At 39.4% G+C, this 23,958-nt stretch overlaps 1 protein-coding gene across 1 annotated transcript in view; it reads left to right on the top strand.

Annotated features, from left to right (window-relative positions):
- Positions 1–23,958, top strand: part of LOC126470012 (DNA polymerase theta-like) — a 347,322-nt gene that overhangs the window by 296,976 nt on the left and 26,388 nt on the right. Inside the window, exons 22-24 of the mRNA XM_050097913.1 lie at positions 2,846–3,027; positions 4,371–4,523; positions 19,024–19,213. Coding sequence (XP_049953870.1) covers positions 2,846–3,027; positions 4,371–4,523; positions 19,024–19,213 — 525 coding nt within the window. The remainder of the gene's footprint in view (positions 1–2,845; positions 3,028–4,370; positions 4,524–19,023; positions 19,214–23,958) is intronic.

Raw genomic sequence — 23,958 nt, forward strand, 5'->3', positions numbered from 1 at the left:
GAAACAGAGATCAGCGATCACAATGTCATTATAGCAACTATGGTTACAAAAGTTAATAAATCAGTTAAGAAGGCTAGGAGAGTGTTTCTGCTAGAAAGAGCAGATAAACAGTTGTTAGCATCTTACTTAGACAGTGAATTGACATCTTTTAGTTCCAGTAAGATTGGCACAGAATTATGCGCCTAGTAAGCAGATTAAGGATGGAAATGACCCATCATGGTTTAATAACAAGATTTGAAAAATGCTGAGGAAGAAAAGGTTGTTGCACACTCTGTTCAAAAGAGAACACACAAATGACGACAAGCAAAGGCTAGTAGAGATTTGTGCATGTGCGAAAAGATCTATGAGTGAAGCATACAGGTGCTACGATCTGTAAAGGAGACAGCGTACAGGATGCTAGTGCGTCGTATTCTTGAGCACTGTTCGAGTATTTAGGATCCATTCCAGGTTGAATTAAAGGAAGACTCTGAAACAATTCAGAGGCGGGCTGCTAGATTTGTTATTGGTGGATTTGAACAACATACAAGTGCTAAGCAGATGCTTTGGGAAATCATATGTGAATCCCTGGAGGAAAGAATACATTCTTTTTGAGTAACACTATTGGGAAAATTTAGGCTGCAGAATGATTCTGTTGCCTACCAACATAAATTGAGCATAAGGACCACAAAGATAAGATACAAGAAATTAGGGTTCACATGGTAGCATAAAGACACTCATTTTTCCCTCATTCTGTTTGCGAGTGGAACAGGTTAGGAAATGACTAGCAGTGATACAGGTACCCTTCGCCACACACTGTAGGGTGGATTGTAGAATATTGATGCAGATATAAGATATAAAGTGTTCCCCTTTGTGACTGAAATGAGATAATAATCACCCCCCTCAAAATAAATTTTATATGGGAATGCTTCAGTGCTTCCTGATTACATGTAAAACAAACTGCCTTACTATCACGTTGGCAACGAAACTGTGCCACCCTGGTGGTTGCCCAATCACTGTAAGAATGCTGGATATTGTGTACCACGTCATCTTAAAAAAATGACCTCAATCTGACGAGAAGGCCATTCAAAGTCGTACAGGCCCTATTCCATTACAGATCACACCCCGTCCATCACCTCCTCTAATAATGCTAGAAGTCAATCATTCACTTCCTTTATTAATCAAAAAGCCTGTAAATATATGTCACTTTTCGTTCTCATACAAGTGTTTCAGCTGCTTTTACTCATTAAAACTGTCTCTGAAATCAGCTTTGGCTAACTTTGTAATGCCACTGCCATCAGTCTCGTGTCACCAACTGTTGTTGCTGCGCCGTTATTTAACAATTACACTCACAGTCGAGGACTTGAATTGTTAATTGAAATAAAAATATTGTTACCACTAGACTTAAGGCATCATTGAGATGGTCCAATTCACACTTGGTAAATTCTTTTGGGGAAAGTGGAGTAGATGTACAAGTTGCACCCAGGCCATGAATGTGAGTAATTTTTGTTATTTAAATTTTACATAGTGGCCACCTTTTCATCTGTCACCTTTCCACTGATACGGCAACAGTCATCTGGATCATGCCAATCATATCATGCCACAGGACCACCTGGCTTGTGAGACTGATGGAGCCACTGACGAAAAACCTCTCTCTCTTCTGTTCTGAGCCACTGCCTAGAACAGATGCTAAATGGCTTAACCTTGGCATTTGCCTTCACCTTTGAGATGATTGGGGGCTACTAGAGTTATCTTCTCTTAGCCCCCTGGGAATCCTCGCCATGTAATCCCCTTGAGCAGGTAAACTAATATGGTTTGTTTCTTCCATACTGTAATAATGTATATTTTAGTTACAAGCCCACACCAGATTCCAATTCTGCCTACATCATTAAGTGGGTGTACGATTTTGACGAAGTTTTCTGCTATCTTACTACTTGGTTTTCTATTCGACTCAGCAAGTTTATTATTTAATTTTGATACGTGTTAGTCTGCTCCATTTAGCTCACTGTTTACCTGTGAAATTTTGTTATTTGTTCTGTTTTTTGATTGGATTATCAAGTTTTTCCCTTCCCTCAGCAATTTCTCTGACACTGAAATCTCTCCTAAGAGTGAACTTCCTCTGATAAGGATTCCATCAGGGCCTGGAGCTTTGTTCAATTTTAACGATTTCAGCTGTTTGTCAATGCCACTGACACTAATACTTATTTCTTTCATCTTTTCATTAAAATGAGGATTAAATTGGGGCAATTTTCCTCGGTTTTCCTTTCCAAAGGAACATTTGAAAATGGAGTTAAGGATTTCAGCTTTTGCTTTGCTACCCTCAATTTTGGTTCCTGTCTCATTCTCTAGGGTCTGGACACTAACTTTGGGTCACTAACAGCTTTTACTTACGTCCAGAATTTCTTTGAGTTCTGCAAAAGGTCACTTGATATTGTTCTATTATGGTAGTCATTGAAGACTTCATACATTGATGTCTTGACAGCCAAATGCATTTCATTCAGTATATCTATATCTGTAGACCTACGTTTTATTTTCCACTTACTGTGCAGCAATCACTGTTTCCTTAGAAGATTCATTACAGTGACTGTATAGCATGGAAGGTCTTCTACCATTATGAACTGATAAAGATAATATTAGTTTTGAAATCTATGTTCTGCATCCCTGTTAGCCCCTACTGTTATATGTGTCTGTCGGCAGTAATACACACTTTGTCTCCTGAAGGAAAGTATTGGACTGTCATTCTGTCCCATGATTTATCAGTTTGATATGTACAAAATAAATGTTTTAAATATCTGATCCCATTGTCAAGCTTCCCTACAATTCAGCTCAGAATTAATTAATAAAATTAATATAATTTTTTTAATTACAGAAGTAGAAATGCCAACACTTTTATGCCTTGCTCGGATGGAACTAAGTGGAATTGGTTTTAGTATTAAGGAAGCTGAAAGACTAAGAAATGTTCTTCTCAGTCAGATGTCATCATTTGAAAATAAAGCCTATAAGCTTGCTGGACACACATTTTCTCTGACATCCCCAGCTGATGTTTCAAAGGTATTTGGTAGTATATTAATCTAGATATTTTTTCCATTATCATTTTGCCATTAATTGTAAGATATTGCCCCTGTGGCAGCTTTCTGTGTGGTTACAAGACAATAGCAATTGCACTGTGAATATCTATAATTTTGCATTGCCACCACCACCACCACCACCACCACCACCACCACCACCACCACAATGCCTGTCATAAATTAACTAACCATTCAAAATATTATTATGCAATAAGAAAATAAAATCTCTTGTGTATGGATTACATTTAACTGAATAAACAATATTGATTCACAATTTAATGATTAGAATAATATAACTATGTAACATTTTGTTGGATTTTTTTTATGAATCCAGTTGCCATAGGAATACATTCACACAGTTAACGGGGAAAGCTGTACAATGTCCCTGCATACTACTTACACTGTCTTGAACCTGCCTGACTGTAAGCTATATCCTTTGGGTTTGATAGCACTTTATAACACTTATGGTAGTTGTGGTGAGGTGGAAAATGCAGTTAGGTATGATTTACTTCTAAATATTTTCTCATATATCAATTTTTGTGTTAATATCCTATCTACTTCTGCTCTATGTTACTGGCAGCTAAGAGGAATAACAACAATACGGAAATGATAGGTTATGTTACTAAACACATAGAGGTGGTGCTCAGTCGCAGACAGGCACAACAAAAAAGAATATTACAAATATTTAAGCTTTCGATCAAAAGAAGTAGAACTCTCTCACATTTACACACCAACAATTCTCTCATACATGACCACTGCCTCTGGACACTAATACCCATATGCCAGGCTGTCCAAAAGGTTAAATATTTCTAGTATTCTTTATCGTCGTGTCTGTGTTACTCAGTGATGTGAACATCTATTCTTTCCATATAGTTGTTATTCTATCTTGAAGTTTAGACTGTTTTTTTCCAAGCATATATGGTATAAATTACAGAGTGTCCTCAGGTCATCATGGCAGATATGTGCAGTATTTTGAAAACTCTTGTTAGTTGTTGAAATATTCTTCTCATCTGCCACAAAACATCAAGCTGTACATATGTGGACTCTTCATAATTCTTCTTTCAGTTAGAAAAATGAAAGTGTTAGTACACCATCACTACAGCGGTTATATAAATGTACACACAATTTAAGCTACTGTACAGGAGATAAGGTAGTTACCCTTGATATTTATTTCCTTTATATATGCAGGAAGCATACTTTCAACTGCAGATCACAGATAGTGTCAAAGAAATTTTCTTTTATCCATCAAAGTTTTGCTATTTAGATAATTTCATTTCACTTGTTGCATAACTGCATCATTGCATTTACAACTTTTTGCTATTTCAGGTATTGTTCAAAGAGTTAGGACTGAATCCTGGTAAGACTCCATATGGTCAAAAGCCAAGCACCAACAAAGATGCACTCCTTCCTCTGAAGCAATACCACCCATTACCTGAAGTTATTTTGCAATGGAGGAAAATTAATACCATATTAACAAAGGTTAACATTTTAAATAAGTTTACAAAATGATAATCTATAATGTCTGATTAAAAGCTGAGGTATTTATTAATTTTTGTTTTCTTGACTGGCTAATTAAGCTGTTCCTTGCTATAATGCTGTGGTTCTTTTCTTCTTCTTAGTTCTATGTCTGCACAGAAACTTCGTTTAGTTATTTGTTTTGGTACTTTTTTTTTTTGTAATTTATCAGTACCAACTCCTAGTTATGTCCTCGGGTACATATGATTAGAGATGCTTATTACTGGTGGGAACTCAAAGAAGTACATGCAAAAATCAATAATGACCATTCAAGTGTTGCTTGAGTATCTAAAAAATTGTAATACAATATTGTCTTTTACTCTCACAACTTAAGTTATTCATTGTGAGTAAATTGAAAGTTGAACAAACAGTATGTATTATTATTTCAGAACAAATTCCAGATTCATTGTATCATAATTTAGTACAGAATCTTTCCTGAGTACAGTTCTCTGTAACAGCCAGAAAGAGGCTATGAAGTCCTTTGCAATGGTGTGAGGATTCCGCAGGATAAAATTAGATGTCTTCTGGTCTTGCAGAAGTCTCGTCCACCTTTTTCTTCAGAACATAAATGAACTTGTATTACTCAAGCCTACGTCAATGATTAGTCAAGCATTTGAGTGTAACAAATTGATATTTAAATATAATAGCCCTTTTCAATGCATGGATCTCAAACAACTGAATCTATCTAATATCCAGTTGACATTCCTTTTTACAAGAATGTTGAAGTAATAAAGTAGTTGAAAGATTTGAATAAAATAGAAAATGCAAATAACACTATCACTATATATTAATACTCGAGTTTCAGTTGTTCTGTTATAGAAAGGAGCAAAAAAAAAAAAATTATGAATTTCATGCATTATGGATAACATTAGGAAAATAGTGATAAATGACTGCCTCATTTTTTTACTTTTTTTCTATGCTGCATTGTCATGCATGTTATAGTGCTTACTGGCAAGATACACTCCTGGAAATGGAAAAAAGAACACATTGACACCGGTGTGTCAGACCCACCATACTTGCTCCGGACACTGCGAGAGGGCTGTACAAGCAATGATCACACGCACGGCACAGCGGACACACCAGGAACCGCGGTGTTGGCCGTCGAATGGCGCTAGCTGCGCAGCATTTGTGCACCGCCGCCGTCAGTGTCAGCCAGTTTGCCGTGGCATACGGAGCTCCATCGCAGTCTTTAACACTGGTAGCATGCCGCGACAGCGTGGACGTGAACCATATGTGCAGTTGACGGACTTTGAGCGAGGGCGTATAGTGGGCATGCGGGAGGCCGGGTGGACGTACCGCCGAATTGCTCAACACGTGGGGCGTGAGGTCTCCACAGTACATCGATGTTGTCGCCAGTGGTCGGCGGAAGGTGCACGTGCCCATCGACCTGGGACCGGACCGCAGCGACGCACGGATGCACGCCAAGACCGTAGGATCCTACGCAGTGCCGTAGGGGACCGCACCGCCACTTCCCAGCAAATTAGGGACACTGTTGCTCCTGGGGTATCAGCGAGGACCATTCACAACCGTCTCCATGAAGCTGGGCTACGGTCCTGCACACCGTTAGGCCGTCTTCCGCTCACGCCCCAACATCGTGCAGCCCGCCTCCAGTGGTGTCGCGACAGGCGTGAATGGAGGGACGAATGGAGACGTGTCGTCTTCAGCGATGAGAGTCGCTTCTGCCTCGGTGCCAATGATGGTCGTATGCGTGTTTGGCGCCGTGCAGGTGAGCGCCACAATCAGGACTGCATACGACCGAGGCACACAGGGCCAACACCCGGCATCATGGTGTGGGGAGCGATCTCCTACACTGGCCGTACACCACTGGTGATCGTCGAGGGGACACTGAATAGTGCACGGTACATCCAAACCGTCATCGAACCCATCGTTCTACCATTCCTAGACCGGCAAGGGAACTTGCTGTTCCAACAGGACAATGCACGTCCGCATGTATCCCGTGCCACCCAACGTGCTCTAGAAGGTGTAAGTCAACTACCCTGGCCAGCAAGATCTCCGGATCTGTCCCCCATTGAGCATGTTTGGGACTGGATGAAGCGTCGTCTCACGCGGTCTGCACGTCCAGCACGAACGCTGGTCCAACTGAGGCGCCAGGTGGAAATGGCATGGCAAGCCGTTCCACAGGACTACATCCAGCATCTCTACGATCGTCTCCATGGGAGATTAGCAGCCTGCATTGCTGCGAAAGGTGGATATACACTGTACTAGTGCCGACATTGTGCATGCTCTGTTGCCTGTGTCTATGTGCCTGTGGTTCTGTCAGTGTGATCATGTGATGTATCTGACCCCAGGAATGTGTCAATAAAGTTTCCCCTTCCTGGGACAATGTATTCACGGTGTTCTTATTTCAATTTCCAGGAGTGTATATTGTGTAGTGCTGTCACTGATAATGATTTTTTTCTTCTTTACATATTAATTTCTAGAGTGTTTGTGTATTAGAAGGACTTTGTGGATTCTCACCATTGTTTGGCTGTAGAGTTCATTATTTTCGATGTCAACATTATTCCTCTTAAAGTCCAAGTCATTATAAGATATTTAATGAATTATGATGTGCTTATGATAGTTATTCAAGACAACAGAATTAAGTTCACTAACTGCTATGAACCATGGACCTTGCCGTTGGTGGGGAGGCTTGCGTGCCTCAGCGATACAGATAGCCGTACCGTAGGTGCAACCACAACGGAGGGGTATCTGTTGAGAGGCCAGACAAACGTGTGGTTCCTGAAGAGGGGCAGCAGCCTTTTCAGTAGTTGCAAGGGCAACAGTCTGGATGATTGACTGATCTGGCCTTGTAACAATAACCAAAACGGCCTTGCTGTGCTGGTACTGCGAACGGCTGAAAGCAAGGGGAAACTACAGCCGTAATTTTTCCCGAGGCCATGCAGCTTTACTGTATGATTACATGATGATGGCGTCCTCTTGGGTAAAATATTCCGGAGGTAAAATAGTCCCCCATTCGGATCTCCGGGCGGGGACTACTCAAGAGGATGTCGTTATCAGGAGAAAGAAAACTGGCGTTCTACGGATCGGAGCGTGGAATGTCAGATCCCTTAATCGGGCAGGTAGGTTAGAAAATTTAAAAAGGGAAATGGATAGGTTGAAGTTAGATATAGTGGGAATTAGTGAAGTTCGGTGGCAGGAGGAACAAGACTTCTGGTCAGGTGACTACAGGGTTATAAACACAAAATCAAATAGGGGGAATGCAGGAGTAGGTTTAATAATGAATAGGAAAATAGGAATGCGGGTAAGTTACTACAAACAGCATAGTGAACGCATTATTGTGGCCAAGATAGATACGAAGCCCACGCCTACTACAGTAGTACAAGTTTATATGCCAACTAGCTCTGCAGATGAAGAAATTGAAGAAATGTATGATGAAATAAAAGAAATTATTCAGATTGTGAAGGGAGACGAAAATTTAATAGTCATGGGTGACTGGAATTCGAGTGTAGGAAAAGGGAGAGAAGGAAACATAGTAGGTGAATATGGATTGGGGGACAGAAATGAAAGAGGAAGCCGCCTGGTCGAATTTTGCACAGAGCACAACATGATCATAACTAACACTTGGTTTAAGAATCTTGAAAGAAGGTTGTATACATGGAAGAACCCTGGAGATACTAAAAGGTATCAGATAGATTATATAATGGTAAGACAGAGATTTAGGAACCAGGTTTTAAATTGTAAGACATTTCCAGGGGCAGATGTGGACTCTGACCACAATCTATTGGTTATGACCTGTAGATTAAAACTGAAGAAACTGCAAAAAGGTGGGAATTTAAGGAGATGGGACCTGGACAAACTAAAAGAACCAGAGGTTGTACAGAGATTCAGGGAGAGCATAAGGGAACAATTGACAGGAATGGGGGAAATAAATACAGTAGAAGAAGAATGGGTAGCTTTGAGGGATGAAATAGTGAAGGCAGCAGAGGATCAAATAGGTAAAAAGACGAGGGCTAGTAGGAATCCTTGGGTAACAGAAGAAATATTGAATTTAATTGATGAAAGGAGAAAATATAAAAATGCAGTAAATGAAACAGGCAAAAAGGAATACAAACGTCTCAAAAATGAGATCGACAGGAAGTACAAAATGGCTAAGCAGGGATGGCTAGAGGACAAATGTAAGGATGTAGAGGCCTATCTCACTAGGGGTAAGATAGATACCGCCTACAGCAAAATTAAAGAGACCTTTGGAGATAAGAGAACGTCTTGTATGAATATCAAGAGCTCAGATGGAAACCCAGTTCTAAGCAAAGAAGGGAAAGCAGAAAGGTGGAAGGAGTATATAGAGGGTCTATACAAGGGCGATGTACTTGAGGACAATATTATGAAAATGGAAGAGGATGTAGATGAAGATGAAATGGGAGATATGTTACTGCGTGAAGAGTTTGACAGAGCACTGAAAGACCTGAGTCGAAACAAGGCCCCCGGAGTAGACAATATTCCATTGGAACTACTGACGGCCGTGGGAGAGCCAGTCCTGACAAAACTCTACCATCTGGTGAGCAAGATGTATGAAACAGGCGAAATACCCTCAGACTTCAAGAAGAATATAATAATTCCAATCCCAAAGAAAGCAGGTGTTGACAGATGTGAAAATTACCGAACTATCAGCTTAATAAGTCACAGCTGCAAAATACTAGCACGAATTCTTTACAGACGAATGGAAAAACTAGTAGAAGCCAACCTCGGGGAAGATCAGTTTGGATTCCGTAGAACCACTGGAACACGTGAGGCAATACTGACCTTACGACTTATCTTAGAAGAAAGATTAAGGAAAGGCAAACCTACGTTTCTAGCATTTGTAGACTTAGAGAAAGCTTTTGACAATGTTGACTGGAATACTCTCTTTCAAATTCTAAAGGTGGCAGGGGTAAAATACAGGGAGCGAAAGGCTATTTACAATTTGTACAGAAACCAGATGGCAGTTATAAGAGTCGAGGGACATGAAAGGGAAGCAGTGGTTGGGAAGGGAGTAAGACAGGGTTGTAGCCTCTCCCCGATGTTGTTCAATCTGTATATTGAGCAAGCAGTAAAGGAAACAAAAGAAAAATTCGGAGTGGGTATTAAAATTAAGGGAGAAGAAATAAAAACTTTGAGGTTCGCCGATGACATTGTAATTCTGTCAGAGACAGCAAAGGACTTGGAAGAGCAGTTGAATGGAATGGACAGTGTCTTGAAAGGACGATATAAGATGAACATCAACAAAAGCAAAACAAGGATAATGGAATGTAGTCTAATTAAGTCGGGTGATGCTGAGGGAATTAGATTAGGAAATGAGGCACTTAAAGTAGTAAAGGAGTTTTGCTATTTGGGGAGCAAAATAACTGATGATGGTCGAAGTAGAGAGGATATAAAATGTAGGCTGGCAATGGCAAGGAAAGCGTTTCTGAAGAAGAGAAATTTGTTAACATCCAGCATTGATTTAACTGTCAGGAAGTCATTTCTGAAAGTATTCGTATGGAGTGTAGCCATGTATGGAAGTGAAACATGGACGATAAATAGTTTGGACAAGAAGAGAATAGAAGCTTTCGAAATGTGGTGCTACAGAAGAATGCTGAAGATTAGATGGGTAGATCACATAACTAATGAGGAAGTATTGAATAGGATTGGGGAGAAGAGAAGTTTGTGGCACAACTTGACCAGAAGAAGGGATCGGTTGGTGGGACATGTTCTGAGGCATCAAGGGATCACCAATTTAGTATTGGAGGGCAGCGTGGAGGGTAAAAATCGTAGAGGGAGACCACGAGATGAATACACTAAGCAGATTCAGAAGGATGTAGGTTGCAGTAGGTACTGGGAGATGAAAAAGCTTGCACAGGATAGAGTAGCATGGAGAGCCGCATCAAACCAGTCTCAGGACTGAAGACCACAACAACAACAATTCCTTTTTACACAACAGTGTAAACATTTTTCCAAGGAAGACCTCTGCTTGAATTACTCTGTGGAGCAACATACGGTGTTGAGGTCTCTCTGCCACACCAGTGCTTTGTCAGCGAGTAGAAGTTTTGAAAATGTTTAAAATTAAGTGTAAAGTATATTGGAAGTTGCTAAGAGCTCTCATTCTCAAATACTGGATGATTGTAGTCTGAGTAATTTGCGGGTCATAGGTTCCACTGCCATACGACCCATATACAGTTTCTAACTTTACTAATGGACTTACTGTTATTAAACCTTTAATGTAAACTATAGTTCTTAATATGCAAATTATGACAGCATTTTAATTGTTTTAAATTTGATCCGTAATTATATGAAATATTGAAAATCTTATTTTTATTATCCCTAGAAGGTCGAAGATAGGCAACCTGCAACGGGAATTATATGGATAAGGGATTTTGTTCAGGATGAATAGCGGTGAGGTGGGAGGTCATGAAGAATAAGTAGGTGATAAGTACTAATTGTCATCATGCAGTTAATTGTGCATGTCTTTATTCTTAACGCAGTACATAAATACATGCATGCAGTCAATCTATGGACTTAAGCCCACCATGTAAATCACTGGGAGTAATGATAGCAAAACCAACAGCTTTTATTCCTCGTAGACAGCTTTCATTCATTACCAGCATGTCACGTGGAGTCAGCTGACGCAGCAATCTACATACTGAGCACTGCAAGGTGAATGCTCACGTACCCTACTTCCACTGCTCTTACTCCACCTTTTGTAATTAAAATTAACTATCAGAGTGGCTCATTTAAAAACAAGAACTCTATTTTACTTCTTCTAATAACATAGCAAAGGAATGGTGCACTCCCACATGACTTTTTATGCTTTATTCGCAACAGATGGCAAATCGACAACGACATCACCAGCAGTAATTGTTTTAAGTCTTGCTAATACTGTTCAATACTTTTAAAATAATGAACTAAATTCAGATTGTTAGCACTAGTGCTTTTCATTTGTACTATATGTTCCACTTAAGCTGAAAATGGTTTAACTCATTGGCTGCTTAATAGGTATTTTTGTAGAATATGTTACAGATGGGAGTTAGGAATAATTTGCTTTCTGCATAAAAAGTGCCTGGCGATATTTGAGGTATGTGGGAAAGGTAACTTGACAGTTCACATACATATGTAACTGTGTACAGAATACTATAATAATGGATAGTTCAGAATGGACACAGCTAATAAAAATGAAGAAGGTAACCACTCACCTGTGGCAGATTGATGTGAAGTGTTTAAGCACATATAGCAGCACAGAGATTTAACTCACTTTCAAGCTAATTCACTATTTATTAATGTCATCACATGCAGTATGTTCAAGATACAAACAGCCCAACAGCACTAATATACATATTCAGTCACAGAAAAACATCTTCCATTTAAAATTATAAAAAATTTTCAAAATGACAACACACTGTTAATGTTTCTTATTAATGCCCAGGGGAACAACACTAGAAGTACAATGTGGGTCATTTTTTACCCATAAAGGTTTTTCAAGGCACCCCCCCCCCCCCCCCCCCCCCCCAAGTCCACAATCATCACAGAACCAAATGCTCCTGTGACTTTTCATCATTTGCAGGGTTTTGCAACACATGAGAATTTCATCTCCCTAGCCCACCTAGAATTATGAAAAATGTACCTGTTATACCAGTAGTACCATGTGGGTAATTTTTGACCAATACGCATTTTAACACAATTTGATATAAGTAACTGCAGTTTTCAAACACTAAACAGTTGCTGGGCATGCCTTGATGTTATTCAGAGATACTGGAGTATACTACGACACTTTGGGCCAAAAAGAACGTGAAATGCGACGAATTCGGAGGTCAGGCAATACTTCATATCAGCGTGGCTTTCCATTTTCTATAGACCGGTGACATGCAGACCTACGAAGTGATGCTTGGAAGCCACAGGGTAACACATTCTACAATGGGGAAGCACCCCGTCCCCCGTCCTACATCGCTGTCTGGGGCACTGCTAATAGTTCTCTTATACAACAGCAGAAATCAGATGCATGAACCTTACAGAAGTTTCTTGTCAGTACGTCTTTGTCTGTTCAAGCAGAGTGGGCTGAGGCAGTCCTGAAACCAACAATATGAGCTTGCTGTTTATATTCGTGAGTTTGCATTGTTGAAGATACGATTTCAAAATTACGTGGCTTTACAGAGGCCAATATTCTCTACTATCTGGAGAATGTTTCATGAATGAGTGGAAACAGATTGAGCCAGGTGACATAGCAGATAGACGCAGTGTCCAGAAGGTGGTGTGGTAGATACCCAGGCTGACAGGACATTCCAATTGACATGTTGTAGATGACTAGCCACTCTCTGCATTGTGGCTATATGTCATCAACCCATTCCCAAAACTGTTGAAAAAGTACATTGAATCAAAGGCTCACAGCACACTTGGTGATAATGAGTGGTCCCAAAACCTGGAAGAACAAGATGCTTTCATTGGATTACTCTATGCTCATTAAGCATATGGTGCTCGGGGTATTTCGTACAAAGCACTATGTAAAGGAACAGATTTGCAGGAATATGCAGTCATCAAGAAGATAACATAAGGAAACTTATAAATTTTGCCTGCTTCAGAAATATGGAATCAGTTTTCTGAAAACTGCATTGCCTGCTAGAAGCCAGACCAGAACATGACAGTCAATGAGCAACTGTATCCTTGCAAGTGCAGCTGTCCATTCATACAGTACACACCGGGTATACCTGGTAAGTACGTGATAAAATACTGGCTTTTGTGTGATGCTGACAAGCACTACATCCTGAATGGAGTCCCTTATGGTGGCAAACATGAAACTTGTAATCCAAGCAAGGGTGTTGGTCACCTCATTATGAAGCTGGCTCAGCCATTCCTCACTGTGGTCATAACATCACAACTGACAACTTCTTCACCTCCATGTAACTGGTGGATGAGATGAAACTAAAAGGAATAGGTTTAGTTGGCAGTCTTCAGAGATCACTCAGAGAGGTCCCTCCTGTGGCACGAAGTGGAGACGACACATCGTATGCAAGACACGTGTACAAGTCAGGCAACAATCTTCTCACAGTTAGCCAAGGGAAAAAGAAAAAAAAAACCTTATTCTGAGTAACATGCATGTTGAATGTGAGGTGAATGAGAATACTGAGAATTTTTATAATGAAACTAAGGATGGTGTCAATATATTTGACCAAATGGCTAGATACTGCAGTGTCCAAGCTGGCACCCACTAATGGCCTTTGCATCTCTTTTACAGTAATCTTGACCTTGTCATGATCAATGCTCACACAATTTTTAAGTTAGATATCTCTAAGAAGATTTCACATCGAGACTTTATCCTCAGAGTAGAAGATGAGCTTGTTGCCCCCTAAAAACTGCAGAGAGAGACAATCTCCTCTTCCAAGCATTTGATACTGGCCCTGGCCAATATTGAAATAGAAAGCTTTCTCAAATTCAGGTTTCCTGCAAAACATCAAATGAATGCTTCAAGTGCAACAAGTATGTCTGCAAAAGCTGCCAAGCAAAAACTCATGTCGGATGTCTGAAGTGTGAGCCCATCCCAGTTTAGACAGTTCTGTCAACTCATTGTTCGCAAATATTTCCAAGTATTTATAATTATAGACTTAAGTTGTTTATTCTTATGTTTTAGTTCCTTGATTGCCATAAGAAAGAAAACATGCGGAGCATTTTAGTCACCTGATGCATGTTAGAATCTTTCACATATACTCAATACTTACCTTAATTGTCTGTAAAAGAAAAAATGCTATTAGTACTTACATAAACAGTATATTTTGACTCTGTTTCAGTCTTTTTATAAAGAAAAACATTGTAATAATGTTTTGCTTATTAGTTTTAACAATGAACCACATGGTACTACTAGTGGCACGGCAGTGTCTGATACTTCTGGTGTTAAGGGTAATCTCAGACTTTTGCAAATGACGTAATAGTGTGTAATGGAATACTATCTTAAAAAATCTGCATAAATATGCAGCCAGTTCATGATAAGAGTTTGAAGGAGTGAGAAGGATAGCAACTTTCTGTAAATGTCCAGAAATGTAAATTTGTGTGCACCACAATGTGTCAGAATTGGAATCAGTCAGCTCATACAAATATAGGGACATGCAGTGGAATGATCACATAGCCTCAGTCACAGGTAAAACAGCTGGCAGACCTCTATTCATTACTGGCAAAAATGCTGTCAGTCTGTGAAAGAGACTGCCTATAAAACAAGTGTTTCCCATCCTAGAATATTGCTCAAGTGTGTGGGATTTATATCAAATAACTGAGGGCATTGAAAGTACACAAAGAAGCAGAGAACAAATGGTCACAGGTTTATTAAACCCACAGAATATGTCACAATGATGCTGAAAAATGAGAACTGGCAGACACCTAAAGAATGATGCAAACTCTCCCTTGAAAGCCTACTTACAAAGTTTTAAGAATCAATATTAACTGTAGAATCTAGGAATATACTACAGCTTCTTGTGTATCAGTCCTGTAGGGTCATCAAAGAAAAGCTTAGAATAATTATAGCATACTCAGAGGTGTCTAAGCAATCATTCTTCCTGCACTCCATAATTAAGCAGAATGTGATGAAATACCAGTATGTGTTAAAAGGGAAGTACCCTTTACAATGCTTTTCACAGTGGATTGCAGATTATACACGTAGAATACAAGAGATCAATTTAGACACGGGGTATGTAGTTCCAACTTCCTGTGTAAAATAGTACTGTCTTTCGTGTTCCTTTAATTGAGAGTAGAACTTCTTAAAATTTGAACACAAATGGCTCTATTGACGCTAGTTTATAAGAACATGAGGCTGATAATTTGACTGCTATAAACTGCACACCAAACTCTATTTCTCTTTCTTGTGACAAATTTGATACACAGTGTGAAGATTTTTGAGGGAGCAGTAGAGATTCTCAATTCACATGGCCAGAAAGGTAAAACCAAGCTTCATCACTCACAAAATACGGTGTCAGATCATGTTCACCATTCACAATCTTTTTGAGTAAGCAATTGCAAACTCTTAATGCTCTGTTCTTAATTTTGTGTTCAAGAAATCGTTCACCCAGGAGAACCATACGAACATATTGTCATTTGACCATCGGCTAGACACAGTAATAAGCATCCCTGGTGTAGATAAACAACTGGAAACTTTGAAAGCAAATAAGTCACCAGGTCCAGATTGAACCCCAATTTGGTCTTGCAAAGAGTGCTTTAAGGCATTGGCTCCTTACCTAGCTTGCATTTATCATAAATATCTCAAGCAGCACAAAGTCCCAAGTGACTGGGAAAAGCCCGTGTGACTCCTGTATATAAGAAGGGTAGGAGAATGGTTCTGCAAAATTACAGACTAATATCCTGAACTTTGGTTTTCTGCAGAATCCTTGAACATATTCTCAGTTCAAATACAATAAATTTTATTGAGACAGAGAAGCTTATGTCCACGAATCAGCATGGTTTTAGAAAGTGTAGCTCATTCGAAACTCAGCTTGCCCTTCTCTCACAAGATATAATGTGAATTATGGATGAAGGGCAACAGATAGATTCCATATTCCTAGATTTCTGGAAAGCATTTGACTTGGTGCCCAATTGCAGGCTGTTAAATAATATACAAGCACATGGAATAAGTTCACAGATATGTGTGTGGCTCAAAGACTTCTTAAGCAATAGAAACGACTATGTTGTTCTTGATGGCGAGTTCATCAGAGACAAGGGTATCATCAGTAGTGCACTGGGGAAGTGTGATAGGACCACTGTTGTTTTCTGTGTACATAAATGATTTGACGGACAGAATGGGCAACAATTTGCAGTTGTTTGCTGATGATGCTGTGGTGTATGGTAAGGTGTCGAAGTTGAGTGACTGTGGAAGATACATAATGACTTAGACAAACTTTCTAGTTGGTGTGATGAATGGCAGCTAAATGTGGGAATATGTAAGTTAATGCAGATGAGTAGGAAAAACAAACCTGAAATGTCCGGATACAGCATTAAAGTGTATTATTTGACACAGCCACATTGTTTAAATATCTATGCGCAACATTGCAAAACGATACGAAATGGAACAAGCATGTGAGGATTGTGGTTCATCTGTAAAGGAGACCACATATAGGACACTGGTGCAACCTATTCTTGAATACTGCTCAAATATTTGATATCCATACCAAGATGAATTGAAGGAGGACATTGAAGCAATTTAGAGGCAGGCTACTAGATTTGTTACTAGTAGGTTGAAACAACACTTAAGTGTTACGGAAATGCTTTGAGAACTCAAATGGGAATCCCTGGAGGGAAGGTGATGTTCTCTTCAAGGAGCACTATTGAGAAAATTTAGAGAATCAGCATTTGAACATGACTGGGGAATGATTCTACTGCTGCCAGCATACAGTTTGCTTAAGGGTGACAAAGACAAGATACAAGAAATTAGGGGTCATATGGAGATAAGGATCCGTGTAGAGTTTTGTTTTTCCTTTGCTCTATTTGGGAGTGGAACAGGAAAGTAATTGACTAGTAGTGGTACAGGGTACCCTCCGTCAAGCACTGTACAGTGGTTTTGCAGTGGTGCACACAGATATTTAAACAATGTGACTCTGTGAAGCAGTACACTTCAATGCTGTATCCGGACATTACAGGTTTGTTTTTCCTACTCATCTGCATTAACTTACAAATTCTCACATTTACAGCTAGCTGCCGTTTATCACACCAAGCCACTGTATGGTGTATCATCTAGAAGTAATGCCTGGACACATGATGCACGGTAAGGTCTCGGGTGTAAAGACGTAAGTACAGAATAACTGTTGCAAAAGTCACCTGCCTTCTTTACTTGATTGTAGTAATTTTCTGCAAATTTAGAATTGGAGGCATCACCACTAGATCGCTGTTTTGTTAAATACTGTAGATTACTTTCTACATGCTAACCGGAGTTCAGGAATTGTACATTCATAGAATGTACCATAGTGTGTCATACATTACTTAAATAATTCAGATAATGACAAAAAGAAATAGTCAGCACTTTCAAGCAACAACTGAAGCTATGACACACACGTCAAGGTGCAGAAAGACTGAGCAAGCGGGAAACTGGAAAAATCACACAATGTTACTTACGGAGTGGAGCCTTTCTTTTTTTTCTGCTCAGAATTTCATGGAACAATCTATATGAGAGTTTTAAACCTATTTTGATGTGTAATTAATCTAAGTGAAGTAGAAGAGCTATTCCAGTTTTTACATGAACTCATTAATGTTACTGAATCAATTTCTGTCAATCTTATGATATGGGACCTAAAAATTTCATGGTACTTTAGTGAATTACAGCTAAAACACAACTTGAAATAGTATTTGTGGGCTGTAATGAGGAAATCTGTTGCTTTTTAGATCTTTTACCACATAGCAGTCTTATTAGACATAAACAGGGCTGATTTGATTTTGGTGTTAATATACGAGTACTTAGAACTGTCTTTGGAACCTTAACTAACAAGTACTTACTTCATGTAAGTGACCAAGAAATGAAGTATGCCCTAGTAGTATAAAATCTTTGGAACATTTATTGATATTACACAATGTGCAACAGACAATTACCACAATTATCAATAATTCCACATTCATTAGTAAGTTTGTAAAGCTATTTATCATACATTTCATTGGTAAGTACAACTGGAGAACAATGAACCAGCAGCAATTTCATAAAGAAATCAATATCTAGAATGCACTTGTAGAACTAAATACCCTACTCTTTAGAATGATTGTTAATCATTTGTCAAATGAACAGATGGATGCTTGTAACTTGAGATATGCTGTTGAAACTAGTCCAAGTAGTTGTTTCAGTAGTCTTTTGTTACATCCGAAAAGAATTTATAAAATTGCTGTTAGTTCTAGAAAAGAAACTAACCGTTCCCATGACTATGCTCTTAGCTGTTGATATGCAAAATTTGCATGCATACGACAAACTGACTGACTGTTATTGGTATCATGATGAACAATTAAAAATGAATTAACTTCATTACCATTCACTTAGCTGACTCCAATCATCACTTTGAAGTTTACTGGATGTGCGCTTATATACTATTTGCGGTGCCATCCCATGTCTTGATTCAGTGTCATCTAAAACTACAACAAATGTAACTCCTCAACCTTTGCCACTTGTATCAGTCTTCTGATGAATGTAGAATGACAGCAATCGCCTGAAGCAGGGAAGAGTCTCTTCGAGAGACTGGGGACTATTTTTCCTTTTAGCGAAGAAAAAAATTCATATTAAGAATTATAATTTTTTATGACACTTGAAACTGTACAATTTCAAACAGTTTCCTTTGTGTTGTCTCCATTCTAATTGGCAGCAATATTTTACTATGGTAGTCATAACCACTTGGACTTCATAATATGAAAACTTTCAAGAATAACTTTGGACACATTGTACCAGAAATAGACTTTGTATTATCACGGTATTTATTGGTATCTGAAATCACACCATAATTTTATGAACACAAAAAGTTTTTGATGTTACAGTAATAATTTAATTTTTCAGACACTTTATCCACTCCTAAATTCAGACTCAGCCGAACGCATATTTGGTTGTTACATAACTCGCACTGCCACAGGAAGAATCTCTATGCATGAACCAAATATGCAAAATATACCACGAGACTTTGATGTTTCTGGCTGTGATGGAGAAAATTTGTCAATAAGCATGAGGCTAGCTTTTATTCCAAAGCCTGGTGAGTTGTTGTTGTTATTGTTTTTTTTTTTTCTTTCTTTCTTTCTTCTTTTCAGATATTTTAGTGAACAATTATATTTTTATTGACAATTTTAAAATTTTTGTTGTTGTGTAACATCTGTAATTAAAATTGCGTGTTACACTGGTTGCAGCCACCATAGGTTGTCTGAATGACATTTTACCATTCTGACTGTCATTGTATGTAGAAAAAAGTCTTAGTGTAAACTTCCTCCTGTGATGGCATTTTAAAGTGTTTGCCTGGAACATAAATCATTCTAAAATATGGGTAGTTATGTTTATATTGTTGAAGTAAATTCACAAAAGAGTGCTGCACTTTAAGTACATTCCATCAGAATAGCCATACTTGGGTAAGAGTTCAGGAAATAATCAAATCACACATGTGACACTATAACTGTAGGAAGTGGGCATAATATCCAAATAAGTGATCCCAAGTTAAGTACAAACAAAAATGGCGGGCAAACAATAAAAGTACTACATCATACAATGAATCCCCTTACGTTGTTATTGTACTTGGCAATGAAAGGCTTGACACCAAGTCTGTCTAGTACAGTAGCTGTGCAGAATACAATTTAGGACAAAATGGATGTGGTTAGACACTGGACTCGCCTTCCCATCCTGATTTAGGTTTTCCGTGATTCCCCTAAATCACTCCAGGCAAATGCCGGGATGGTTCCTCTGAAAGGGCACGGCCGACTTCCTTCCCCATACTTCCCTAATTCGATGAGACCGATGACCACGCTGTCTGGTCTCCTTCTGCAAACTAACCAACCAACAAAATGGATGTTGTATACTACATACAGTGACACTTCATGGACAACTGGTCAGTGAGAAATCTGAATGATAATACATATTTCATTCAGAAAGTGTTTTTGAGATAATCTTACTGTAAACTTCTATTAATATACAGAAAATAACAGATAGTATTGCAGTTGTGAGTTGTTACAGTAATAATTAAAAAGTGATAAAATTTTATTCTATGTGCATGTATTTGTAGATATATTACTCAAATGTGTTAGAAGTTTTATTAATTTCAGTACATAATAAAATACAAAACATGACCAACGAAAATTTTCCTGTCTTCTTCTTCATCTTCTTCCTCAAAACTGCTAAAAAGATGGGAGCCTAAACACTAACACAAATCAGTGACTGCAGTCATAAATACAGTATGCCAAAACTAGATAGGGCAGGGGAATAAGATAACATGCAAACATAGTTTTGTTGGCAAGACTAAGAGTGAATTGTCCAAACTAATTACGTTTTCATGTTTGAGGAATGCAACCAAAATAGCACACACAATATAAACACTGATGTACCAGGAATAATAATATTTTATTAATGTAAACAGATCTTGTGATGAGATATTCTGTTAACGCTTGAGACTAGGTTTTTGCTTTAGATTAGAAGGTAGTTGAGATCTATCTCTATTTCAAGGAAGTAGTAACACATTGTTGCTTTCATGGATTGACACAAGGAACACACAGAAAACATCAACTGCCAATGCTGAACAATAGCATCGCTGTTGGGTTGTGCATGAACTCCGTGACAGCTCTGACAAGCACAGGAGGTGACAATCTCGACCGTTACATCAGTTCCCTTGGTGGAAGCGGGGCATCATCCAAAAATCTTGCAGGAAAGTGCACTGAATGTGCAAGCATGTTCTTCGTTCAGATAGTGAGTCTGCTTTGGATGACAGAACTTGTGCTTGAGGCTTAGGCTGGTTGCACAATATGAATGTGGGCATCACTTCTGGGAAAATGTATGCATGTTTCATTGTGTCAGCTGACATCATAGTAGTCTTACCATTTAATAATATGTCCAAAATTTGTGCTCCTCTTTTGATAACTTGATATGGGCCTGTGTATAGGAGTTGTAGTGATGCTTCAACACCATCTGTTCATAATATGACATGCATATATGTCTGCTTATCTTGATCCAGCTATGAAGGTGTCATTCCATGTTTTGATGCCTGAGGCTTGACAATGGAAAATGTGTTTCATATGTTCCCTTAAGTGACAAATGATGTCTGGTATGGAACTTGGGTCAATGAACTTACCAGACAGTTGAAGTGCTTCACCTTACATATGCTCCGCTGGTGATGAATCGAAGTCTGATTTGTATGTGGTGTGAAGACCAAGCAAAACTGCAGGTTAGGCAATTGAGCTAGTGTCATGAAACATCAGTATGGTCTCTAAAGAATGTTGCCATGTTTGATCAAGTCATTGCTCTGTCGGTGGCAGCTGCCTGTCCTTTGATGAAGAGTGCCGCACAATTTACTAAGTGGAGTACATAACTCCAATTCAAACTGACAGCCACAGTCCGTTATGATGTGCAGTGGACATGTGATATGCAAAAATCAATTTAATGTAAAGGTTATGGTTTCTGCCGATATGCTGTTGACTAGCATAGCTTCTGGCCAATGAGTGAAATGATCAGTTGCAGTTAATACATAGCGCTGACCATTTGCTGCAGGAAGTGGACGATGTGCATGTGTACAAAGTGTGTTTCTTTTACATTGAAAATTAATAACTGGTGCATGCACATGTCAGGATATCTTATTGTGCTGACACTGAAGGAATGCACGGGTCCACTCACAGCAATACTTTTTCATACCAGGCCAGAAAAAAATTTTGAAATCATGTGACTCACTCTAATGCCAGGATGGCACAGGCTGTGAAAGCTGTCAGAAGCACGTCTGCAGAATGCGACCGGCAGGAAAGGACGTGACACAATATAGCTTAATGTCTGAAGCAAGAATTTCTACCAGCTGTAATAGAAGGAAGGATAAGGCACCATTCAGTAGTTTCTGGAGTTCTTGAGTAGAGTCTTGTTCCTTGGCAAGTTGGACAAAATCAATAACATCCATTACACTGTTAACTAGAGATGGACAGTTGGCAACTGTGCTTCAGTTTTATTAGGTCTGTCCACATTCGTTCCTTTTAATGTGTGTCAGGGCGCTGATGACCTCAACATTGAGATCCCATAAGCCCCAACACACACACACACACACGCGCGCGCACACACACACACACACACACACACACACACACACACACAGTTGGCAACCATGTGGTCAGTCCCTGAAATATGGCAGATGTTGGCACTGAACTGGCCAATGAACTCCGGATGATTATACTGTTGTGGTGAACACTATACTATCATGGTGAACACTTACTGGTATTCTGTCTGAAGGTTTAAACAAGCCGCTTGTGATGGTGTAAACTCTCTGGCTTCCAACTGGTGGTGAAAGTTCTTGGTTGATTCATGTACAGCAAGAAGCTCATGATTGCAAGTGCTCCAGTTTTGTTGCAAAGATGAGAGCTTGTGTGAGAAGGAGGCCAGTGTTTGCCAAGCACCATCGACTTTCTATCTAAGTGCCGCACTGATAGCAGTCTGGCTGGAATCAACCATCAACGTAAGTGGTGCATCCAACGTGGAGTAGGTTAGGAGTGCAGTATTTGTTATGCTTTGCTTGTCTGCATCAAAAGCAGACTCATCGCATCTGTCCATTGATCAGTGAATTCCCCTTAGTTTTAGGTCAAGAAAGTGTTGCCACCAGCTGTTCTTGCAACTTGGCTGAAGGGGCAGATGACTGCAAAAAATTTCAACATTCCCAAGAAATGGCGTAATTCTTTCTGGCCATGAGATCTTCACAATTGCTTCTACTTTCTTGGGTAGCAGCAGTGGCCCTCATAACAAAATTACATGACCTAAGAAGGTAATCTGTGGTTTATAAGAAACACCTTTGGCAGTATTTAACACCATTCCTAGCTGTTCTTAGCATTTTAAAACATCTACCAACGGTTATTGGTGTTGTTCTGCAGCTGCTAAAAGGTTTGGATGTCATATAGTTATGCAAAACAGAATGGCAAATTGTGCAACACAGAGTAAATTAACTTTTTTCAAGGCTGAGCAGCACTGCAAGAAACAAAATATCATAAACTGATTCTTGAACAAGCTGAAGAGTGTGATTATAGCTGATTTTGGAATATCTTCATCTACCACACCGCCATAGCTGGTCCCAAGCCTGGTTGAGAAAGGAGGAGTGGGAGGAGTAACACCTCGTTAAAAAACCTTGTTTCACCTGGCCCAGGTGTTAGTACCTCGTAAGGGCCCCTTGCCAGGGATACATTGAAGACCTCAACGGCAGCAGAGGCGGAGAAGATGGACTTCAGTACGGCCGAGCTGGCGGAAGAGGCACCTTTTCTCTTTGGGTTCAAAAAGAGTAGAAGTAGTGACTGAACCCGAGAGGGCCGGCTACAGACAGTGTCTGACTCATGGTGAGCGGCAGACTTAAGGCTGGGCATCCTACTGCCTATGTGGAAAGTAACAGGAAACTACCACATTACATTCCCAAGCAGTACATGGTATGTCTCCATGTGAAAGATTCCGGAGTTAAAACTTCCCTCATTCGGATCTCCGGGAGGGGAACACACTGAAAGTAGACACATTTGAAAGGAAGAAAGGGACCGTAAAGGGAGGAAAGATAAGGATTAGAACATGGAATGTGAGGACACTACTGCAAGAAGGAAAGCTAGAGAATGCAAAACAGGAGATGAAAAGGAACACATTAGATGCCCCCAGTTTGTGTGAAATGAGATGGGGTGAGAATGGGGAGATAGAAAGTGGAGATTATAAGCTCTTGAGTGGTGAAAATGGAGTAGGAATATTGATAGGGCATAAGTTGAAAAATAAGGTAATGAAGGTACAATATATGGATGGAAGATT

Source organism: Schistocerca serialis, chromosome 1 (assembly GCF_023864345.2).
Source record: "Schistocerca serialis cubense isolate TAMUIC-IGC-003099 chromosome 1, iqSchSeri2.2, whole genome shotgun sequence".
NCBI lineage: Eukaryota > Metazoa > Arthropoda > Insecta > Orthoptera > Acrididae > Schistocerca > Schistocerca serialis.